Source organism: Carex rostrata, chromosome 9 (assembly GCF_964058835.1).
Source record: "Carex rostrata chromosome 9, lpCarRost1.2, whole genome shotgun sequence".
Lineage (NCBI taxonomy): Eukaryota > Viridiplantae > Streptophyta > Magnoliopsida > Poales > Cyperaceae > Carex > Carex rostrata.
Window position 1 is genome coordinate 11,703,749 of NC_135926.1, and position 19,173 is coordinate 11,722,921.

The following is a 19,173-nucleotide window of genomic DNA, read 5'->3' on the forward strand; positions in this document are numbered from 1 at the left end:
TTGTCATATAACATGAAATCTAAATATCTAAGGACCATGCTTCCAGTGTTTTGTGTTAATTGGGATTAAAATAGAAGGTTCAAAGTACCATACTAATATAAGTTTATTCCTCACCACCAATCAAATTATTTATATTCTTTTGTCATGTGATTAATTAAGAGAAGAAATTTACCCCATGACGAATTAAATCACTGAATATTCACAACGAGATATATAAACACATGCAGTTGCAATAGGGGTGAAAACAATATGGATAATATCCAATCTGTATTTGAAAACTTAGATGTGGACATCCGATATCCGAATATCCGTGTGGATAAGATCATAAGAATATTGATATGGTTTTACATTTCAATTGTATATATCCGAATAGTAGATATATACCATATATTTTAATATATATTATGAAAAAAATATGTTATTCACCATTGTAATTAGATAAATATTATGAACTTTAATATTTTTTTCATATTTTTTTATATTATTTTGATAAATATCCAATCTGATCCGAACTCGTACTCGTATCCATCTGATATCCGCTCCGTATCCGTATCCGAAAAAAAATTTAAAAAAAAAAGAAAAAAAATATGAATATGATTTTACCACTATCCGCTCCATTTTCACCCCCTAAGTTGCAAGGATGCTAATTATATGCAACCTCCAGCCCTCCATAATATAATTTAAGCTCCTAAGTCCTAACTGATTCCAACTATTTGACAGATGGTGTTGTCTTTATTAATACCATGTTTGAGATGTACGATTTTTGTATCTTTATTAGTTGCAGAGCATATTATTTTGCAATGTGTGCAGTCTTTGATCATGCTGGCATGCAGATAAATCTAACAGCAAAAATATTAGTTTATAGCTCGCATTTTAGTATCTAACTATCATAACCTGTATCAGTGTCATTTTGAATTTTGATCCTTAATTTACTATTGCAAGCTTTGAATGGAAAGTTCTATTCAAATAACATGTAAGTGTTGTTGAGATATGCATGTGAATCAATTAACCAGTAAGTCATCCACTATATATAGAGTATTTCTAGCGAATGAGTCACTTCTACTGGCACATTTTCTGATAAATCTTTAATACCAATATCATTCATCAGAAGAAGCTTTGATCTTTTAACTAAACTAAATTACATTTTTAATTAATAGTATATAACAGCCAGACATATTATTCCTCATTTCCCATAAGCAGCGTTGTACCGTCCTTGTGTAATTTTTTTCAAGAATAATAGATCTATAAATAATTTGAAACAAGGACATGCACTCCTGGACAATATATATAGTGCAGAATGATTTCTATATTAGATTATATATTCCTTAAGTGAACCAATTAGTGTGTGTGTGTATGTATTTATGTGTATGTATGTATATATGTATGTATGTATGTACGTACGTACGTATTGCAGGTGCAACAACAATTTCTAAATTAATTGGAGGTTGATTGAGACAGAAATACTGTCAAAGGAAACATTACAAATAATACATTAATATTTAATAACTATAAATTTGAATATTCGGAGGAAAAATGGGAATACACAACAATGCTAAAAACAACACATTATTCCTTCATGGCTCCATGTTCCCAAAATGTTTCAAGTATTGAAATAATTAGCTAGCTTAAATCTATAATACGATCGATGTGAATTGTGGTAGTGTTAATAATGCTGGGTTCCATAAACCATAGCAAATTAATTCCAACCATTGCTGTGATATATTAAAGCTTTCATTTTCAGCAACTTGCAACCTCCTTATTCGCTACTTCGCATGATTAAAATTATTTTTTAATTGATATGAATATAAAAATACTTCCATATTATGCGTATCGTATCCATTAACATCCCTATGTGAAATGAGATTTTGGATCCCATTAATTTAATAGTCTCTTAATTTTCTCGAACAGACGATTACTAGTTGGGTCCCATGCATATATATTATTCAAGATGAAAAGAAAGAGATAATACAAGGTTGTTCATATACAATTCTCATTGACGCACATCTACAAAGAAGCACTACACACTACGTACTGTGCTGGGTTAATTTGCTAGCTTATCAATAAAAAAAATTGCTAGCTCACGGTGCATCCGAAATCTCACTAAGAGCTCCCTGGGGTATATTGTACATACAAGATGAAAACGAGGTAGAGGGCGCTAAGCATGAAAAGATAATAGGAAATGAAACTACATTCTATTCAGATCAAGTGATTTGCAAGTATATATTTATATGAAGATCATGTTGAATGGTTCGAATTGACCATTAGGATTTTAAAATTTTGAGTATTGAGCCATTACACGTAGGCCCTCTATACTATGCGTAACATCGTAACCAACTCATATATATATATATATATATATATATATATATATATATATATATATATATATATATATATATATATATCTTCCCCACCTCCAGATAGAGTTAATCAGTATATTAATGTAAATAAATTTTGTTGCTTAACTCCATTTAGAATGTAAAACTAGTTAGTGTCAGACCAGGTGTCACATTTTATATAGTACTAGTATCGTGCCCGTGTGTTGCAACAGGGATATATTATAAGAAAAAAGAAATTTAATATATCAATGAAAATAATAATTATCCAAAAATTAAGAGACATGTTAGTAGATAATTTATATGATTATGTATTTTTAATTAACTTGAATTGTTATCTCTAATAATAATTTGATGATGTGATAATTCTTTATTTTTAAGTACCAATGATATCAAATAATAGCTCGATTCGAATCTAATATCAAGTATCGTACAACAATTCAACATCGAAATATAATATGACATCAAAAAACATAAATACACACACAAACATATTATAAGAAAAATATATCTATACACACATGTCCAATTTATATTATTCTTCTTCTTTGTTTCCAATTTATAATATATACACACACACACACACACACATTGGTATATTATATATTGAAAATATATTCTAAATTTCCCACAATGATATGTATAGAAACAAAGAAAGAGAAATAAAAAAATAAAAAAAATATTGTTTTCCATTGTGATCCATATAGAAACGAATAAGAAGTAAGAAAACAAAGAAATAAGAAAATGAAAGGTGGAGTCTACTTAATTAAAGAGGAGAAATATGGAAACAAAGAAATAAGAAAACAGAGAAATATATCGCTAAATTTCAGAATCTATTCAATTTTAAATGTAATATATCGTGTGGCAGCACATGTAGTGAGTATGTTTTTTAACTAAATTTAAACTTCTATATATAAAACAGATGCATTTAATTAAAATAAGACAAATTATATAATTGGAAGGCTGAGATTAAATCCGAAGTTTCATCTTTCAATCGTAGTCATTGGCGAATCGGACACCCAACGTGCTTAATAATGGAATGGAGATGTATTTTTTTTCATTTCTGTTAGCATGCATTCATTCTTATCTGTAAGACTGATATTGTTTTTTCAAAGTTGTCGTTTAGTGGCGGCGCTGATTGGTTTCTACCAAGGCAATTATATATATATTTACATGAAGCCATTAATTTACTTTATTCTTAATATATCCTTAATTTAGGCATATAGAAACAACTCTGAGGGAATCCTGTGTCATAACAATACTCCTATTCCATTAAAATTAAAATAATGAAGATGAATACAAACTAGCTGTTTTTCTCTTTTCCTGATTCCACTAACAGGTGCCCATTGTTTATGTCAAAACTGGTTTGTCTAGTACATGAAGAAGCCTAAAATTGTAAGAAACTGCACTATGCTTATACATGATTTACGTAATTATTGTTTTATTCAAGATTTAATATTTGATAAAAATCTAATGGTCATAATTACACAACTTGCGTGACCACGTGCCGTGTTATGACTAGGTTTTTCGCATGATATGTCGTGCCGTATCAAATTTTCTAAAGATGATAACAGCACGAGACACGTGAGTCACGACATATAATCAACGCACGTGTCGTGCAATTCCGTACTATAACCATCCCATTCCGTAACACGTGAGTCCGAATCTCGATAAAGATCAATAGTTGGAATCAGCATAAAGGGTCCTGTGATCCCTTTGGAATAAAGGCAGATTTATTTCCCAAGTTCGAACGTGGTTAGAGAAACAATAGCTCATACCTAATACATGCAGCCACTAATTTACTTTATTCTAAAATTTCAGACAACACGTTGAACAACAATAGCTCATATTTTTGAAGCACTCAATCTTCAAGCTTTAGATGCTACGATAATATCGGCCCATAGCCCCATACTACATATAATATCGACCTATACTTTAATTTACTACATATAACATTGACCAAATCCATATTAAAAAATTAGATACGAATATCCAAATATCTGTGCAAATACAAATACAAATATGATTTTAAATTTTAATTATCAGTATCCGAATAGTAGATGCATACTATGCAGTTTAATATATATTATGAAAAAAATTATGTTATTCACTATTATAAAAAGCGAATATCCATATCCATATCCATTTAATATTCAATCTATATCCGTATCCGAAAAATAAAAGCAGATATGGATATGGTTTTACCCCTCTGCAATCCATCGATCCGTTTGCACCCCTATTCCGATCTCATGCAAGGAAACAAAGTATCATCAAAATTTTATGAGCCAAAAAAACTACAGATCTCTCGTTCAACAATAAACCCTGTCAAATTAATCTAACAAAAAATAACAAAGAAAACAAAAACACTCAAGCAGATGGTACATCAACCTCACCCTCAGAGATCTCAGTTTGGAGGTCCTTGGGATCTTTTCCATCAACGGTGCAACCAACAGACACACAAGTGCCTAGGATTTCCAGGACAGTACCGGTAAGGTCCTTGGCCATGGAGCGCACCCGCATGATGCGTGCAATCTCAATGACATCATCAAGGGAGATGTTGCCATTGTGCTTGATGTTCTTGGTCTTTTTCCTGTCTCTCTCTGGCTCCTTAAGGGCCTTGATAACCAGTGCAGCCGCAGAGGGGACCACAGTTACCTTTTTGGAATTATTATAGTGATTAGTGGATTGATCTATCAATCAAATAATTAATGGAGATGGATGGGAGAAAAGCAAACGTATATCAGGCAATTTTTACATATCATGATCCCTAGATAATTAATTACAGTGTGCATACAGTGTGCTCTGTTGATTGTGTGGCATATTATGGATGAAACAGAGGGCTTTGTGAAATGACATTACAGAGAAGATATAGAAGCAGGTATAACCGACTCAACCTTTGGGACCTGTCTAAAATAACCAGTAGATCAATGGTACATTGGGAAATCTGTGATCCCTAATGAGCCTGCTTGAGTACACCTAAATAGTTCAAGAGCTGACTCGAGCTTTTTTTACTCTACCCCTGTCATTTTTTTTCCTGTATAAAAAATAACAAAACATGACCCAACCCAGAGGGTGTGTTGACCCAACCATCAGGTCAATGCAATCGCACTTCATTACAGCTGATTGAAGTTTCTGAATACAATTCACGGGAATTACATTCTTGATTTATGAAGGTAAATTTCCAATTCTCCCATCACTGTGTTTATCCTATTAGAATGCCTCAATTTTCAGTGCCTAAACTCAAATTCACAAGACTACAATATAGGTAGAAGATAATTTTCTTATGTGCTCCGGTACCACATTTGACAACAGTCCACGTACCAGTACCACAGAATCAAAATGTAAACAAAGAAAAATGCATTGAGATCATGTACCTTAGCCTGACGGTTCTGGACGGTGAGCTTGACGGTGACACGTAAACCCTTCCAATCTTTCGCCGTCTCCTTGGCGATATCCTCACCGATCTTCTTTGGAGATAGACCGAGCGGTCCGATCTTCGGCGCGAGAGAAGACGCAGCACCTACTTCACCTCCGGTGACCCTGACGAATACATCCACTACCTGGCTTGGGTCGAGCTTAGGAGGCATGATGGCCGCTAGATTGAGATCGGTTAGAGGGACTCTGGTTTGGCGGCGGAGAGGAACTGGAAGAAGAAGGCGTTGAGGTATTAAAGCGAGCAAGGGGTTAGGGTTGAGAAGGATTTTCAAAGTGGGTTTATTATTGGGCCTAAATTTTAATGGCTCATAGGGGTTGAAAATGGGCCGTGGGTTTAAAAGGCTGCATTGCTATCATTGATCAGTCGCATGCTTCGGGTCAGTGGTACTAAATTCTCAAATTTACAAATTACAATCCAAGGCTGCATTGTCTTCATTTTCTTAAGGCTGTTATATATATTATTTTTATTATTTTAATTATGATATTTAAATTAATAATAATTATAATTTAAACCAAACTTCCGCAATTCGTTAAGAAAGTTAATAAAAATAATTTAAAAAATAGAAAGGAGTAAAATGGAGGAGGTGTTGATGAACATAGAAATGGAAAAGAGAAGAAACAAACTAAAAGGAGAAAGAAACAACGAAACTAAAGGTGAGAATAGTTCTCTGCATTTATATTCTATTGTTTGTACAGCTTTCAGTGATGCCTCTTTTTACTCTGTTGGTTTTAAAATTTTAAATTCACTGCATGTAGTTACAAACCAAAATACTACAACGAATTTGTCGAGAAATAAAACATAGAGTTGAATATAGCAGCAAAATTTGCTCCAAAGATAGTGCGGCAAAACGTATAATCTGGACCAGAACGGAGCATTAGTCCCACTACTCATCAAATTTTTTTGGTAAAAACAGTACATGCTAGCTTTGTTCTTTTGTTCAGATTTGATTCAGCAGGATCAAAAAATTGTAATTCAAAAATAATTTGGAAATTATTTGATTCCACAGGAGAGAAAAAAAAAGTTGAATTTTTTTTCACGTTTTATTTGCAAATAATTCGGTAAAAATTCGATCAATCAAATAATTCAGCGTTGAATTTAAAAATTCCTAAAAAATATTTTATTCACTAATTATCCGTGAATAAGATGTGAATATTATTACTATGCTAATTATCATGACTAGGGGCCTAGGGCTCCATAGCTACCGTTTTGTCGCATATGCAATAAGCCAATAACCAATTAACCATGTTAAGTATCTGCATAGAACTTTCCACAAAAATTATGCTCACGGACACGGTATTTACTTCGAGGCCCCACCAACGGAGCTACGACACGGGCAAGTGTCCTCTCCAGTACTGTAAAAGATTCCCTTCATTTTACGGTTTGATATTAACTCTCAGTCGCTTTGAGATTCTCGCTAGCTCAGGGCAGTATTAGTTGGCTTTGAGATTCGTGTCAAGTTAAAAAGAACGGTTCAGATCTAGTAATTCTAAAAGATTTCCTATTACGGTACCGGGGAGGATCTGAATTCGCTACGACACCCGCGTCTCTCACTTCTTCACAGTCACAGACTCACAACCCAGTGTCAACTAGCGATTGGCGAAGAAAGAGCCACACCTTCCTTGGATCCGTCCAACTGGTTGAGAAGCGTCCACGTGGCCAGATCATCTCAGAAACACTGTTAAACTGACGTGGACCAATAGATCCCTATGGATTGAATTATTGAAATATTTACAAACAAATATCTCAGGCCTACAAAAATCGAACCAGAAAATCTGAAAAACTTTTGACACAAAAAAAAAAAGAGAGACGTAACGTAAGTTCCCTCGCCTCTATTTTTCCCGCTCTTCCCCACCATTTTTCGGAAAGTTAAATTAGACAATAAATACGACTGATTCAAAGAGAGATAGGGGAGAGAAGAGATGGAAGCAGTCGTGTGTCTCTTGTGCGGCTCCTCTGCTGTGTCAGTAGGAGCGACAAGGCCACGACCATGGCAAATCCCCATTTCCTCCTCCCCTTTTCTCCAAAAGCATAGCCAACTCAGCTCCTCTTCTTCTTCCTTGAGGCACCTACCTCTGTTGCACTACAAAAAACAATCTTCCCTCTGCTCTCTACCAACTAGCACAAGCTGTGGTGCCAGTCAAGTGAAGCGAAAGAAGCAGTACAAAAAGAAGATAAAAAAGCCGGTGAATGTCGGGGAAAAAGCCAGAGAGTGCATTCCATCGGTCAAGGAGGCATCCATCAGAGTCGAGACCGTGTACCAAAACGGCAACCCTTTGGGAAAGAAGGAATTGGGGAAATGTGTGGTCCATTGGATCAGCCAGGGGATGCGCTCCATGGCGACCGATTTTGCCTCAGCTGAGTTGGAAGGTGAGTTCGCTGAGCTCCGTGTCCGCTTGGGCATGGAGCCAGTACCGAATGGTAATGGGCATGGGGTTGCAACAGTGACCATGGAGGACTTGGCCTTTGTGATTCAGGCACAGCCATACCTGAATGCGGTACCGATGCCTAAGGGGCTTGAGGCACTTTGCTTCAAGGCATGCACGCATTACCCAACACTATTTGACCATTTCCAGAGGGAGCTGAGCACAGTACTTCTCGATCTACAGGAGCAGGCTGTCGTCAGTGACTGGAAATCCACAGAGTCCTGGAAGCTTCTCAAAGAATTTGCCAAATCAGGTAACTATGATCCCCTTAATGGCATGCAAATTTTTCTCCTTTGCAGAGTACATTCAAATTATGGTTGACCGATATCTCTACAGATGTAGGTTGTCAATTGCTGTTTATTTGTGTTTATATTGAGCCGGTGATCCTTTTGACATGGGGAGCTGTTTATCTTTGAGAATTTAAATTCCTTTTCCTGAACTTTGTTATGAAATTTTTCATGCAGCACAGCATCGAGCTGTAGTCCGAACAGTGGTTCAGGTACCTAAACCAACACATAGTGTTCTTGGGATAGAGATGGACAAGGTCAAAGCAATACAGACCAAAATTGAAGATTTTGTGAAGCATATGTCAGAACTTCTGGGAATAGAGCGGGATGCCGAGCTGGAGTTCACACAAGAAGAATTGAGTGCTGTTCCTAAACCAGACGGGAAATCAGATTCAACAAAACCAACAGAGTACCTGGTTAGCCACGGGCAAGCACAACAAGAGCAGTGTGATACACTTTGCAATCTCAATGCCATTAGTTCTTCAACTGGTGATTCCAAAACTTTTCTTGTGTCAGCTTTTATACATATATTGAATTATTTATGCTTTATAATTAATTTGCATTTCATTAAGTTAGCTTTGTATGCTGGCATATATTTCTCTTCTGGCCTGGGAGCAGCTTTTGGGAGCCTCAAATTTTCTTCTCATATGTCAAGATTTGACATAATATACACTTTTACATGGAACTATGTAATTGTGAAAATTATACTTTGGTAATTTGTCCAAACATCCTTAAGATATATAGATCAGGATTGCAAATTGTATTTCAGAAGGCAAATATTTAGTTTTGTACATACAATGCATATATATATATATATATATATTTTTCACTAAACATTTATGACGTTTGCAAAACGTTCAGGACTTGGAGGGCTTCATTTGGTTTTGTTCAGAGTAGAGGACAAACATAAGCTGCCTCCGACCAGCCTTTCACCAGGAGATATGGTTTGTGTAAGAACATGCAACAGGCATGATGCTGGTGCTACATCGTCTAGCTTGCAAGGTTTTGTTTACAACTTTGGTGAAGATGGATGTAGCATAACAGTAGCTCTGGAATCTCGACATGGTGACCCCACCTTCTCAAAACTCTTTGGGAAGACTGTGCGCATAGACCATATTCAAGGATTGGCTGATGCAGTTACATATGAGGTACAAATATGAACAGTGAACAGAAAATTGTCTTAGTATCTTTTAGATATAATTCGCTATACATAGGCTGAGTTTAAGATATAGCTTCAATAAACCTTAGTTAATTTGAAGAAATGGATGACCAAAGAAAAGAAAAAAATTATGTAATTAAAGTAATTTTGTATCAAGTCCCATAATTGCAGTAAGTACATGCAACCTCCTATATGATGAACACCAATTATAAATTTAAAGTGGAACATTTGATAGTTCGATGAAGTTATCAGTAAGCAGAGCAAACGTTTCCATACACTAGTAACCGACTCCTTGTAGACTCGACACATTTCTTGGAAAAATAGATTAGCCATAAGAGCTAGCATTTTTTTCATGTTCCACTTTTTGTAACGTTATTCCTTCAATGTAGAATTAGATACACTACAATGATCTATTCTAAATTACAGAATTGATGATTTTTGCTAAATTGTTATTGCAGCGTAACTGTGAAGCATTGATGCTGCTTCAGAAGAACGGATTGCATAAAAGGAATCCTTCAATTAATGTGGTTGCTACTCTCTTTGGAGAAAAGGAAGACATTACACTGTTGGAAGAAAACAGTGTGATTGAATGGGGTGATTCGAAGGTTCCGGAATTTGATGGCAAGAAAAGGTTTGATGAATCACAATTGAAATCCTTATCATTAGGATTGAATAAGAAGAGACCCTTCCTTGTTATACAGGGGCCTCCAGGCACTGGTAAAACCGGTTTACTTAAGCAACTTATAGTATTGGCAGTTCAACAAGGGGAAAGGGTACTCGTCACTGCTCCTACAAATGCTGCAGTTGATAACATGGTGGAGAGGCTGTCAGATACTGAACTAAACATTGTTCGGCTGGGAAATCCTGCCAAGATTGATCCAGCAGTGGCCTCAAAATCTCTAAGTGAGATTGTCAACAAGAGGCTTGGCAAGTTCAAGAGGGAGTTCGAGAGGAAAAGGTCTGATTTAAGGAAAGATTTGAGACTTTGCTTGAGGGATGACACACTAGCATCAGGCATTCGTCAGCTCCTCAAGCAGTTGGGTAGGGGTTACAAAAGAAAAGAGAAAGAGACCATCAAGGAGGTGTTGTCTGGCGCACAAGTCGTACTCTCGACCAACACTGGTGCATCTGATCCATTGATTCGTAGACTTGGCAGCTTTGATCTGGTCATAATAGACGAAGCGGCGCAAGCAATAGAGCCCTCATGCTGGATACCTATATTACAAGGAAAAAGATGCATTTTAGCAGGGGATCAGTGCCAGCTGGCACCTGTGATACTGTCTAGAAAGGCCATGGAAGGTGGGCTTGGTGTATCTCTTCTAGAAAGAGCATCATCCCTACATAAGGGGATGTTCGCCACTAGGTTGATGGTGCAGTACAGGATGCATGAAGCCATAGCCAGCTGGGCTTCCAAAGAGATGTATGATGGGCTGCTTAAGTCTCATCCCTCTGTCTCCTCTCATCTTCTTCGAGATTCCCCTTTTGTCAAGGTACCTTAATTCTCATCATTCTCTGTTTGATCCTCAAACAGCTCAGTTCACCATTCTGCCATTTTGGTCAACTTTCACAAATAGTTTACAAATAGTCCTCAAGAAAAAATACTAAATGCACACAAGGGCAGCATAAAGAAGAAAATGAAAAATAAGGAGCATCATTTCCATTTGACACTCATAACAGATAACAAAAATTGAATGCATTGGGTTTTACAAGTAGTTTACGATTTGATCTATAATTCTAAATTGGATTATTTTCAAATATGTAGGTCATGTGGGCAACACAGTGCCCACTATTGTTACTGGATACAAGAATGCCATATGGAAGCTTATCCCTTGGCTGTGAGGAGCATTTGGACCCAGCTGGTACTGGCTCTTTTTACAATGACGGTGAAGCTGATATTGTTGTTCAACATGTCTTCAATCTCCTTTATTCTGGCATGTCTTTCTGTCTTTTCCCTCTCTCAGTGATCTTTAATCTTTTCAGTATACGCATGCCATGTTATTTAAAAGAAAAAGGCCTGGTGAGTATCTTGTGTCCATTTCTTATTTTCATTTATGGTAGATTACCTAGTTATAGTAAGGTACCATAGCTTTCTTGAAAAATTATGCATTAATGTTATTCATGGTACAAGTTCCTAGTGAAAACAGAAAGATGTCTTGTATGATTTTCAGGAGTCTCTCCAACAGCAATTGCTGTGCAATCCCCATATATAGCTCAGGTGCAATTATTAAGAGATAGGTTGGCAGAGTATCCTGAGGCTTCACGTGTGGAGGTATCAACTATTGACAGCTTCCAAGGAAGGGAGGCTGATGCAGTCATCATTTCAATGGTAATTATGACTGTACCTTTCATTAATTTGTTTTTGTTTTTCTTTGTTTTGGTTGCTCTAGAGTTTGCACACATAACTACATATTTTACATCTGAAGCAAACTTTAGTTGATGAAAAAGTCAAATATCCAATTTTACATGACAAAGTTACTCTACTTCATATGAAAAATGGATGTGCATCTTTGAGCTTTCTATATTTTATCTTAAAATAAAAATTAACTAAGTACATTATACTCCTGATGATAGCAACAATTTGAAATATAAGGGCAATAGTTTTATGTACATTTTGGAAGGGTTAAACCAACGCCATAATATGAAAAAGATAAGATCAAAGAAATGGAAAAATTGTGAGCTTCAGTAAAAGGATGAAGTCTACTGAACTAGAATCAGCCTCAGTAAAAAGATGAACCTTTTCAGACTAAAAACAGCCTCAACTAGTGGATGAACCTTGTGAACTAAAATCAGCTTAATTTTGTGACTCTTTGTATCTTTGTTAAGTTATTCCTTTCTACTTTTATTTAATAATATATTAGATAACTCCTTGCACTGTTTTCAGAAAACTTAGTTGGCTTATTCATATTTTTTTTCTTCGAGTTGTAATAAGCCACATAAATCTATGTTTGTAGGTGAGGTCGAACACACTAGGTGCGGTGGGGTTTGTCGGTGACAGCAGGAGAATGAATGTGGCAGTAACGAGGGCCCGCAAGCATGTTGCTTTGGTATGTGACAGCTCCACAATCTGCCACAACACCTTCTTAGCCAGGTTGCTCCGACACATACGCCGCTATGGCCGGGTGCAACATGCTGAACCGGGCAATGATGGTCCTTTTGGTTTCGGTTTCGGTTTGGGTTCCCCTGGATCTAGCCCCCCATTGCTTCCCTCCTTCCCACATTCTGATTGATTCTACTATTGGTTTGATAATTTTTTTTTTTTAATGTAACAGTAATTCTGATAGATAGGGGTCAAATGAAAAGCTGGAAAAATGAAAATAGCATACATGACAAAGAGCTGGAAGAAAGAAGATTAGCAACATGTATATAGATAGCATGGATATATACTTTGATCCATTTTATTATGCAATGCTTAAAATGTGAATTTTTCATAGTGACTGTACAAAATCAAGCATAAATTTCGTCTTCTTTCCTATTTTTTTTTTCTTTTACAGAGAATGTCTCGTTACTTTCTGCTATTAATTCTGCAAATATAACACGCTTATCAGAGAGCTTAAGCATGGGCAATATAATATGGAAACCGTTAATCGATGTCATCCTACTTTGCACACTGCATGATTTTTATTTTGTAAGTTAAGCTCTTTAGTCATATTGAGGTTCAATTAATGTCCAGAAAACCATAAAAATTGGAGAATAACACTGCTCGCCAAATCAAATGCATGCATATTCAGACTGTTTATAGTTTTCTCCTCACAAGATTACATGAGAGCTGTTTATGTTGCTTGTTCATGTCCAGTTAATTGTGCCACTAACAAACATCAAAATAATTATTGCAGTTTTATTTGTTAAATCTGTTTATACATTACATTCGTATATTTTTCCTGAGTATCTATAAATGATATTTATAACGTGTAAAGTTTGTTGGTTATGGACCAGCTAAGAATATCCATCACAATTGTATAAACCATAAAACTACACAAATAAACCAACCCGACTCGATGCGCATAAAACCCATAAAATAGTCAATCTTGTCCCGAAATAGAGCGTCGTTTTTTAAGTTTCCTTAATGCAGAGCTTAAGCAGTGCAAGTATCACAAGCACCCACCCAAAGCAAAAGTAATGAATTCGACTTCTCCCAGGGAACCCCACCTTAAAACATCAGATCAATAAATGTCATTCCATAATCTCTTTTGTTTGAAAGGAAATCCACCCTCCCCCTTTTTCCAAAAAGAAAAGGAAAACAAAAGAAATTAAAAAAAAAAATAGGCAAGGAAATTAAGGTTACTGAGCGACATTAAAAGATTTAGGAGGGGTGCCTGACAATTTTTTTCTACGAGCCGTTTAAAGGCTTTGCAGACTTAGATGCAGAACGGATCTTCACCAGTGGCACCAGTGGCACCAGCGACTGGACCACATCAGCCATCAGAGGTCTATAATCGGCCTCTGGTTGCACACACATGGCAGCGATGGCAGCAACTTGCACGGCATCTTTCATGCTGTATTGCCCTTCCAAAGATGGGTCCATTATTTGCACTACTTTCTCTCTGTCAGTCAGCAATGGCAGAGCCTTTTGTTCCCGATAAGAAAACAAATTTAAGCTCGAATATTAGGATTTAGGACAGTCAAACTGGTTATTACCTAAATGGTAAGTTCACTGGATTAAACTTACCAAGGAATCAATTTGATCAAATTTTCCTTAAGTTATAACCAATTGGGTCTATCACATAAAGGTAAAAAAAAAAAAAAGAGGGGCAAATGTTGTCAAACAGTAACACAGATATCAGAGATATAGCAGCTATCGACTGTACATTCTTTTAATTCTGAATTTATTTATAATTTGTAGGTAAAAAGATGGCAAAAGAACAGTAATTTACCCAAGTAACAAGAACACCTTCACCAGGAGGTCGCTTCATGTCTACTGGAAATCTCCCTGTAAGCAGCTCTAGAAGCACAACTCCATAGCTGTATACATCTGATTTTGTCGTCAAGTGTCCCGTCATTGCATATCTATGTAGAACAGTAAACAAGTATTTTCACGTTAAGGTTTCGTTTATACCAGCCTCAATTGCCTTAACTTTGAGCAGTAGAGAACAATAAAGTTCAATGAAAACTTGGTTTGAAGCTCAACCCATTACCAGACATCACTACAAAATTGTGTTTGAAATACTAACTATGATCTAATAGAAAAATCTGATCTGGAGGAACCTAAGTCCACAAACGGTTATTTCATGCTAGTCCCTTTGAAAATGAATAAAATAATAGAAAATGAGTTTACTCACTCAGGAGCAACATAGCCTTGCGTTCCCAAAACTCGGGTTGAGACATGACCTCCTGCCCTATTTGTTCCAAGCTTGGCCAATCCGAAATCTGATACCTTTGCATGAAAGTTATTGTCCAGCAAAATATTGCTGCTCTTAAAATCTCTGTGTATAACAGGGGGGCTGACGTGTTCGTGTAGGTATTCAAGCCCTTTTGCGGCTTCTAAGGCTATTTGCATCCTTGTATCCCAGTCCAGTTTTGAAACTCCACCACATGAACCTGCAGTGCATTAAAGCTTAGATTATATGTTGGTGGGTATTTCAAGGAAAACCTGAACTGGACAGAATTTAGTTAGTAAAAAATTGCAAGTCCTAATTCTTATTTTACTAATACAATCTTGTAATTCTATATTACGGTAGTACCCTACTAATAGTAATTAAGTAAACGAGTTTTATCCCGATCCTCATGTTTTAGCTTCATCTTTTCGAACTCCAGCACAATTCACACCAGCGAATTCACATCCTCTCCAATACCTGATAAGGGAATCATTTACAATTACTAGATCTGAACCGTTCTTTTTAACTTGGCACGAATCTCAAAGCCCAAAAATACTGCCCCCTATTGCAGCCCGAATACCAAACCGTAAAGTGAGGGTGATCCTCTGCAATACCGGAGAGGATACAGATTCCACACCAGCTGCGGTAAAGATGTTCTTGTAAAGTTTGGGATTTTACATATAGAATGGAACTTACCATTGTTGGGGTAAAGATGTTCTTGTAAACCGCCATTTGCCATGAAATCATACACCAAAAGGCGGTGCCCACCTTCAGAGCAATGCCCAATCAAACCAAGAAGATAAGGTGAATGGAGTCTTTTAATAATTTCAACCTATCATTTAATTAAGGAAGCAAGAAAATTAAATTGCAAAAGCAACAAAGGAGAATTTTGTTTTTAATGCTTTTTTAATTGCCCCAAGTGTCAAATGGAGCACACAAACACTGGGATTTGCTTAAATTCACAGTTACTTTAATAATCTCCTTTTTTTCCAATGATCTTTTATCAGCACAATACGAACCAAATATCAGAACATATATTTTCCACCATTGACAGTAAATTTTAGAAAGATCTCGTGAACAGGTCTACCAAAGCACCTGGCAACACAACTAAAACAAAACAAGAACAATGCATATCAGCACAGTCAGAACATCCAATGAGAAAAACATTGAATAAACAAAGCAACTAAGAATTCCATTTCCTGCATAATATCATTTGTATGTGAAATGTATGTCACACAACATACTTCATGTACATGTCATGTTTGACAAGTGACAACACTAGTTTGGTCTTGTTGTAATACAAGTTAATCTGTCTACTCTTCTATTCATTTCTTACAATGTCAATGGCATACTCTAAGCCTTTTCAATTTTACAATTGTTGTGTCTATTGGAATTTTGCTTGTGGTTGTTCTCTTATTTTTCTCATGTACTTTTTCTTCTTTTCTTTTTTTGGTGCACCAGATTAGCACACCCCCTCACAATTTCAAATTAGACTTGCCAGGGAGCATCCCCCTCCCCCCCCCTCCCCCCCCCCCCCCTTTAATAATATAAACAAACATAGAAAAAGAAAACAAATCAATAAATACAACAACAAAAAGCTGCAAAAGAAGATGAAAAGCACCAACACTTTATGTCCATCAGTCAGTTATTCTTTGCAATTACTGTTCGATGCATTGCAAGAGAAAAATAATAAAAAAAAACTCGAGAAACAAACAAACCTCCATCTTAAACACGTCTTCATCCTGCTTTCCTGGCTGATCCATCAGCTTCACAGCAATCTTCCTCCCATCAGAGAGCACGCCCCTATACACTGAACCAAAGCTCCCACGGCCCACCACTTGCCCCTTACCAAACCCTCCTGTAGCAGTATGCAATTGTTTATATGTAAACAGCTGCACGCCTCCTCTCTCAGTAATTGCAACTGAAGCCGCTGGCTCCTCTCTCACAGAAACAGCTTCTTTTGGCTTTTGCATTCCCTTTTCTTCATCCTCTTCTTCCTTCTTCCAACCTTTGAAAAAAAAAGGAAAATGAGAGAATGATAAGCAAGGTTTGGTTTGGAGCATTAATGAGCAAAACTATGTACCCACATCTAATGATGATTTCAATTCAGGTTCTAGTGAGAAGTATATTTGATCCTGAGAATTAGCCTTGATTATGAAGTGAATTTTTTATTCAACAAAATGGCAGGCAAAAAGGGTGACGAAAGACCCCAACATTTATCATCTATTTAAAAGGGATTTCTGCAAATTAACATCTTTTTACTGTATGCTTGAAATGAAAAAATAAAAAAAACCAACAATTGTTTTACATTACCAACAACCGCTTTTACTAATTTGTGAAAAATTTAAGGTTAGATTATTATGATAAAAAGTATGTTCTATTAAACATTGACAAATTTGGGATAGCAATAATAATCAAAACTAAACTCCTAAAGGAAGTCAAGCTAGTCCAGAAGCAACAGTGGATCAGTCAATTGAGCATCTCGAACCTAACCTATCTGTTAATTTAGGGGCTACCTTAGTAATAGAATCATTAAAATTAGTCCTAATTTAATCCACCGTCTGATGTTTGAGACTTGGTGTGCTATTTAATAGGAGTTATTGTCCATCGCACCAGTATAAATAATTGCCAGGTGGAAATATCATAAATTAGTAACTAAATTTAAAAAAAAAAAAATCTTAAAAGAAGTAAAAGCCCTAATTTCCAAAACAACATATATGTTTTTGTATCACAATTTAAACCTTGTATTTTAATGGGCTCCTAGGAAGAAATGCTGAGTCAGTGAATGGAAACATTTACTTTGTCTAAAGAAAAAAAGACATTGCTTGGTATCTATTCTAAAAATTAAAAATTGCAATTATTTATTCTAAATAAGACAACTGCTCTTGTTTCACTCAAAGCCAAACTGGTAACTAATGTGTGTAGAAGTAGAGCCAAAGCTAAATCCAAAATCAGAAAATTCTTAAACCTCGGGCCACCTGAATCAGAAAAAATATATAGTATACCCAGAAAAGCCCATAAGAGAAAAAAAAAAAAAAAAAAAAAAGGATGTCCTACCAGTAAAATACTACTCTAGGTTTGTCAGAAGTCAGACCTAGTTGCTAAAGTTGTACTGGTAAATGAGGCTATGAGAAACTGGGATGAACTGTTCAAGGACAGCAGCAGTCTAAACCTCAAAGAAAAAGTTCAACAAAAAAACCCAAAAACCCATTGTTGCCTTTAAACCTCACCATTTAGGGACTTGAGGTGCTTGGAGACCTTGTTGCTTATATAGCAATAGTAAGAGAAGGCGATTAACAGAGAAGAGAGAGAAAGAGCAGCCAATACAACGATCACCAGTAGAGCTACGCCCTCTTCTCTCTTGTACTCTCCCTCCATTGTTTCCTCTGCAATGCGGTGAAGAATCGCGATTTTTGGCCCCTTATTGCTTTCTTTGGAAAGACAAAAAAAAATGGCGATTATTATTTTTTGTTTCTGTAGAAGAAGGAAAGCTTTGAAGTGGGGAGGCGTTGGTTTTGAGGAGACATGAATGTAACCCCACTGTGAAACGCCTGTATCTCTCCTATTTTATGTTTTATGTAGTGGGTTAATCAATTGACTAATTTTCAATTTAAATGACCCGCCACAATTCTAACTAATCAGAGTGGGAAATAGATACTAAAAGAAAGTGATGAAAGGCAAGACTGAATTGAGAAGTCAGTGAACTGAAGAGCGTGGACAAGGACCACAGTATTAGGATACTGTTCTCGCCATTGCCTCAAAAGGACAACGCCATTATTCTATTGGGAAAACTTCTGATGTATCCGTACAAAATTTTGAAATAATCAATATTCCCATCAAATCTACATAATATCGAACTCTTTTTACAGAGAGTGACTGCGGTGCGATAGGATAGAAGGAAGCAGATTACCTGCTACTCGGTGTAGGAAAATCTTACTCTCTCTCAGTCACTCACTGTAGTTGGAATCGGTCACTGTTACTTTTTAAATTGAGAGTCCATTAACAGTGAATTTGGAGGCAGAAATTTTTTGTCATCAGAGAAGCAAACGATTCTATCTCTGCATAGAAGGCTACGATGTTATAGCTCAATATTTGAGTTTTTTAAATTTTAATAGTCGATCCGAACCGTTCATCTCGTTCTCCATATTAATGTGTTTGGAGACCAAATTTTACTATTTTTTTAGATAGATAGAAAATCACTTGATCTAAAAAATTATGCA

General features: G+C 36.1%; 3 protein-coding genes across 4 annotated transcripts; 1 reads left to right on the forward strand and 2 right to left on the reverse strand.

Moving 5' to 3' along the window:
* Window positions 1–4,594: 4,594 nt before the first annotated feature.
* Window positions 4,595–6,043, reverse strand: LOC144559420 (large ribosomal subunit protein uL11y-like). The gene is made up of 2 exons (XM_078308439.1): window positions 5,711–6,043; window positions 4,595–4,991 (listed from the first exon to the last, which is right to left on the reverse strand). The coding sequence occupies exons 1-2, from the start codon at window positions 5,921–5,923 to the stop codon at window positions 4,704–4,706; spliced, it is 501 nt and encodes a 166-aa protein (XP_078164565.1). The 5' UTR covers window positions 5,924–6,043; the 3' UTR covers window positions 4,595–4,703.
* Window positions 6,044–7,522: 1,479 nt separating this feature from the next.
* On the forward strand, window positions 7,523–13,111 carry LOC144558972 (P-loop containing nucleoside triphosphate hydrolases superfamily protein). Of its 2 annotated transcripts, none has more exons than XM_078307861.1 (7): window positions 7,523–8,448; window positions 8,660–8,971; window positions 9,344–9,630; window positions 10,100–11,131; window positions 11,404–11,572; window positions 11,810–11,967; window positions 12,593–13,111. In XM_078307861.1, the coding sequence occupies exons 1-7, from the start codon at window positions 7,692–7,694 to the stop codon at window positions 12,866–12,868; spliced, it is 2,991 nt and encodes a 996-aa protein (XP_078163987.1). In that variant the 5' UTR covers window positions 7,523–7,691; the 3' UTR covers window positions 12,869–13,111. The 2 variants fall into 2 exon arrangements, 1 of the variants encoding a protein (XP_078163987.1); XR_013513068.1 differs by having other exon boundaries at window positions 7,527–8,448; window positions 11,404–11,658.
* Window positions 13,112–13,788: 677 nt separating this feature from the next.
* Window positions 13,789–18,804, reverse strand: LOC144558977 (Protein kinase superfamily protein). Its single transcript, XM_078307864.1, has 6 exons — window positions 18,184–18,804; window positions 16,672–16,961; window positions 15,650–15,785; window positions 14,918–15,176; window positions 14,513–14,645; window positions 13,789–14,205 (listed from the first exon to the last, which is right to left on the reverse strand). Exons 1-6 carry the CDS (start codon window positions 18,329–18,331, stop codon window positions 13,969–13,971), a joined length of 1,203 nt encoding a protein of 400 aa, XP_078163990.1. The 5' UTR covers window positions 18,332–18,804; the 3' UTR covers window positions 13,789–13,968.
* Window positions 18,805–19,173: the final 369 nt, after the last annotated feature.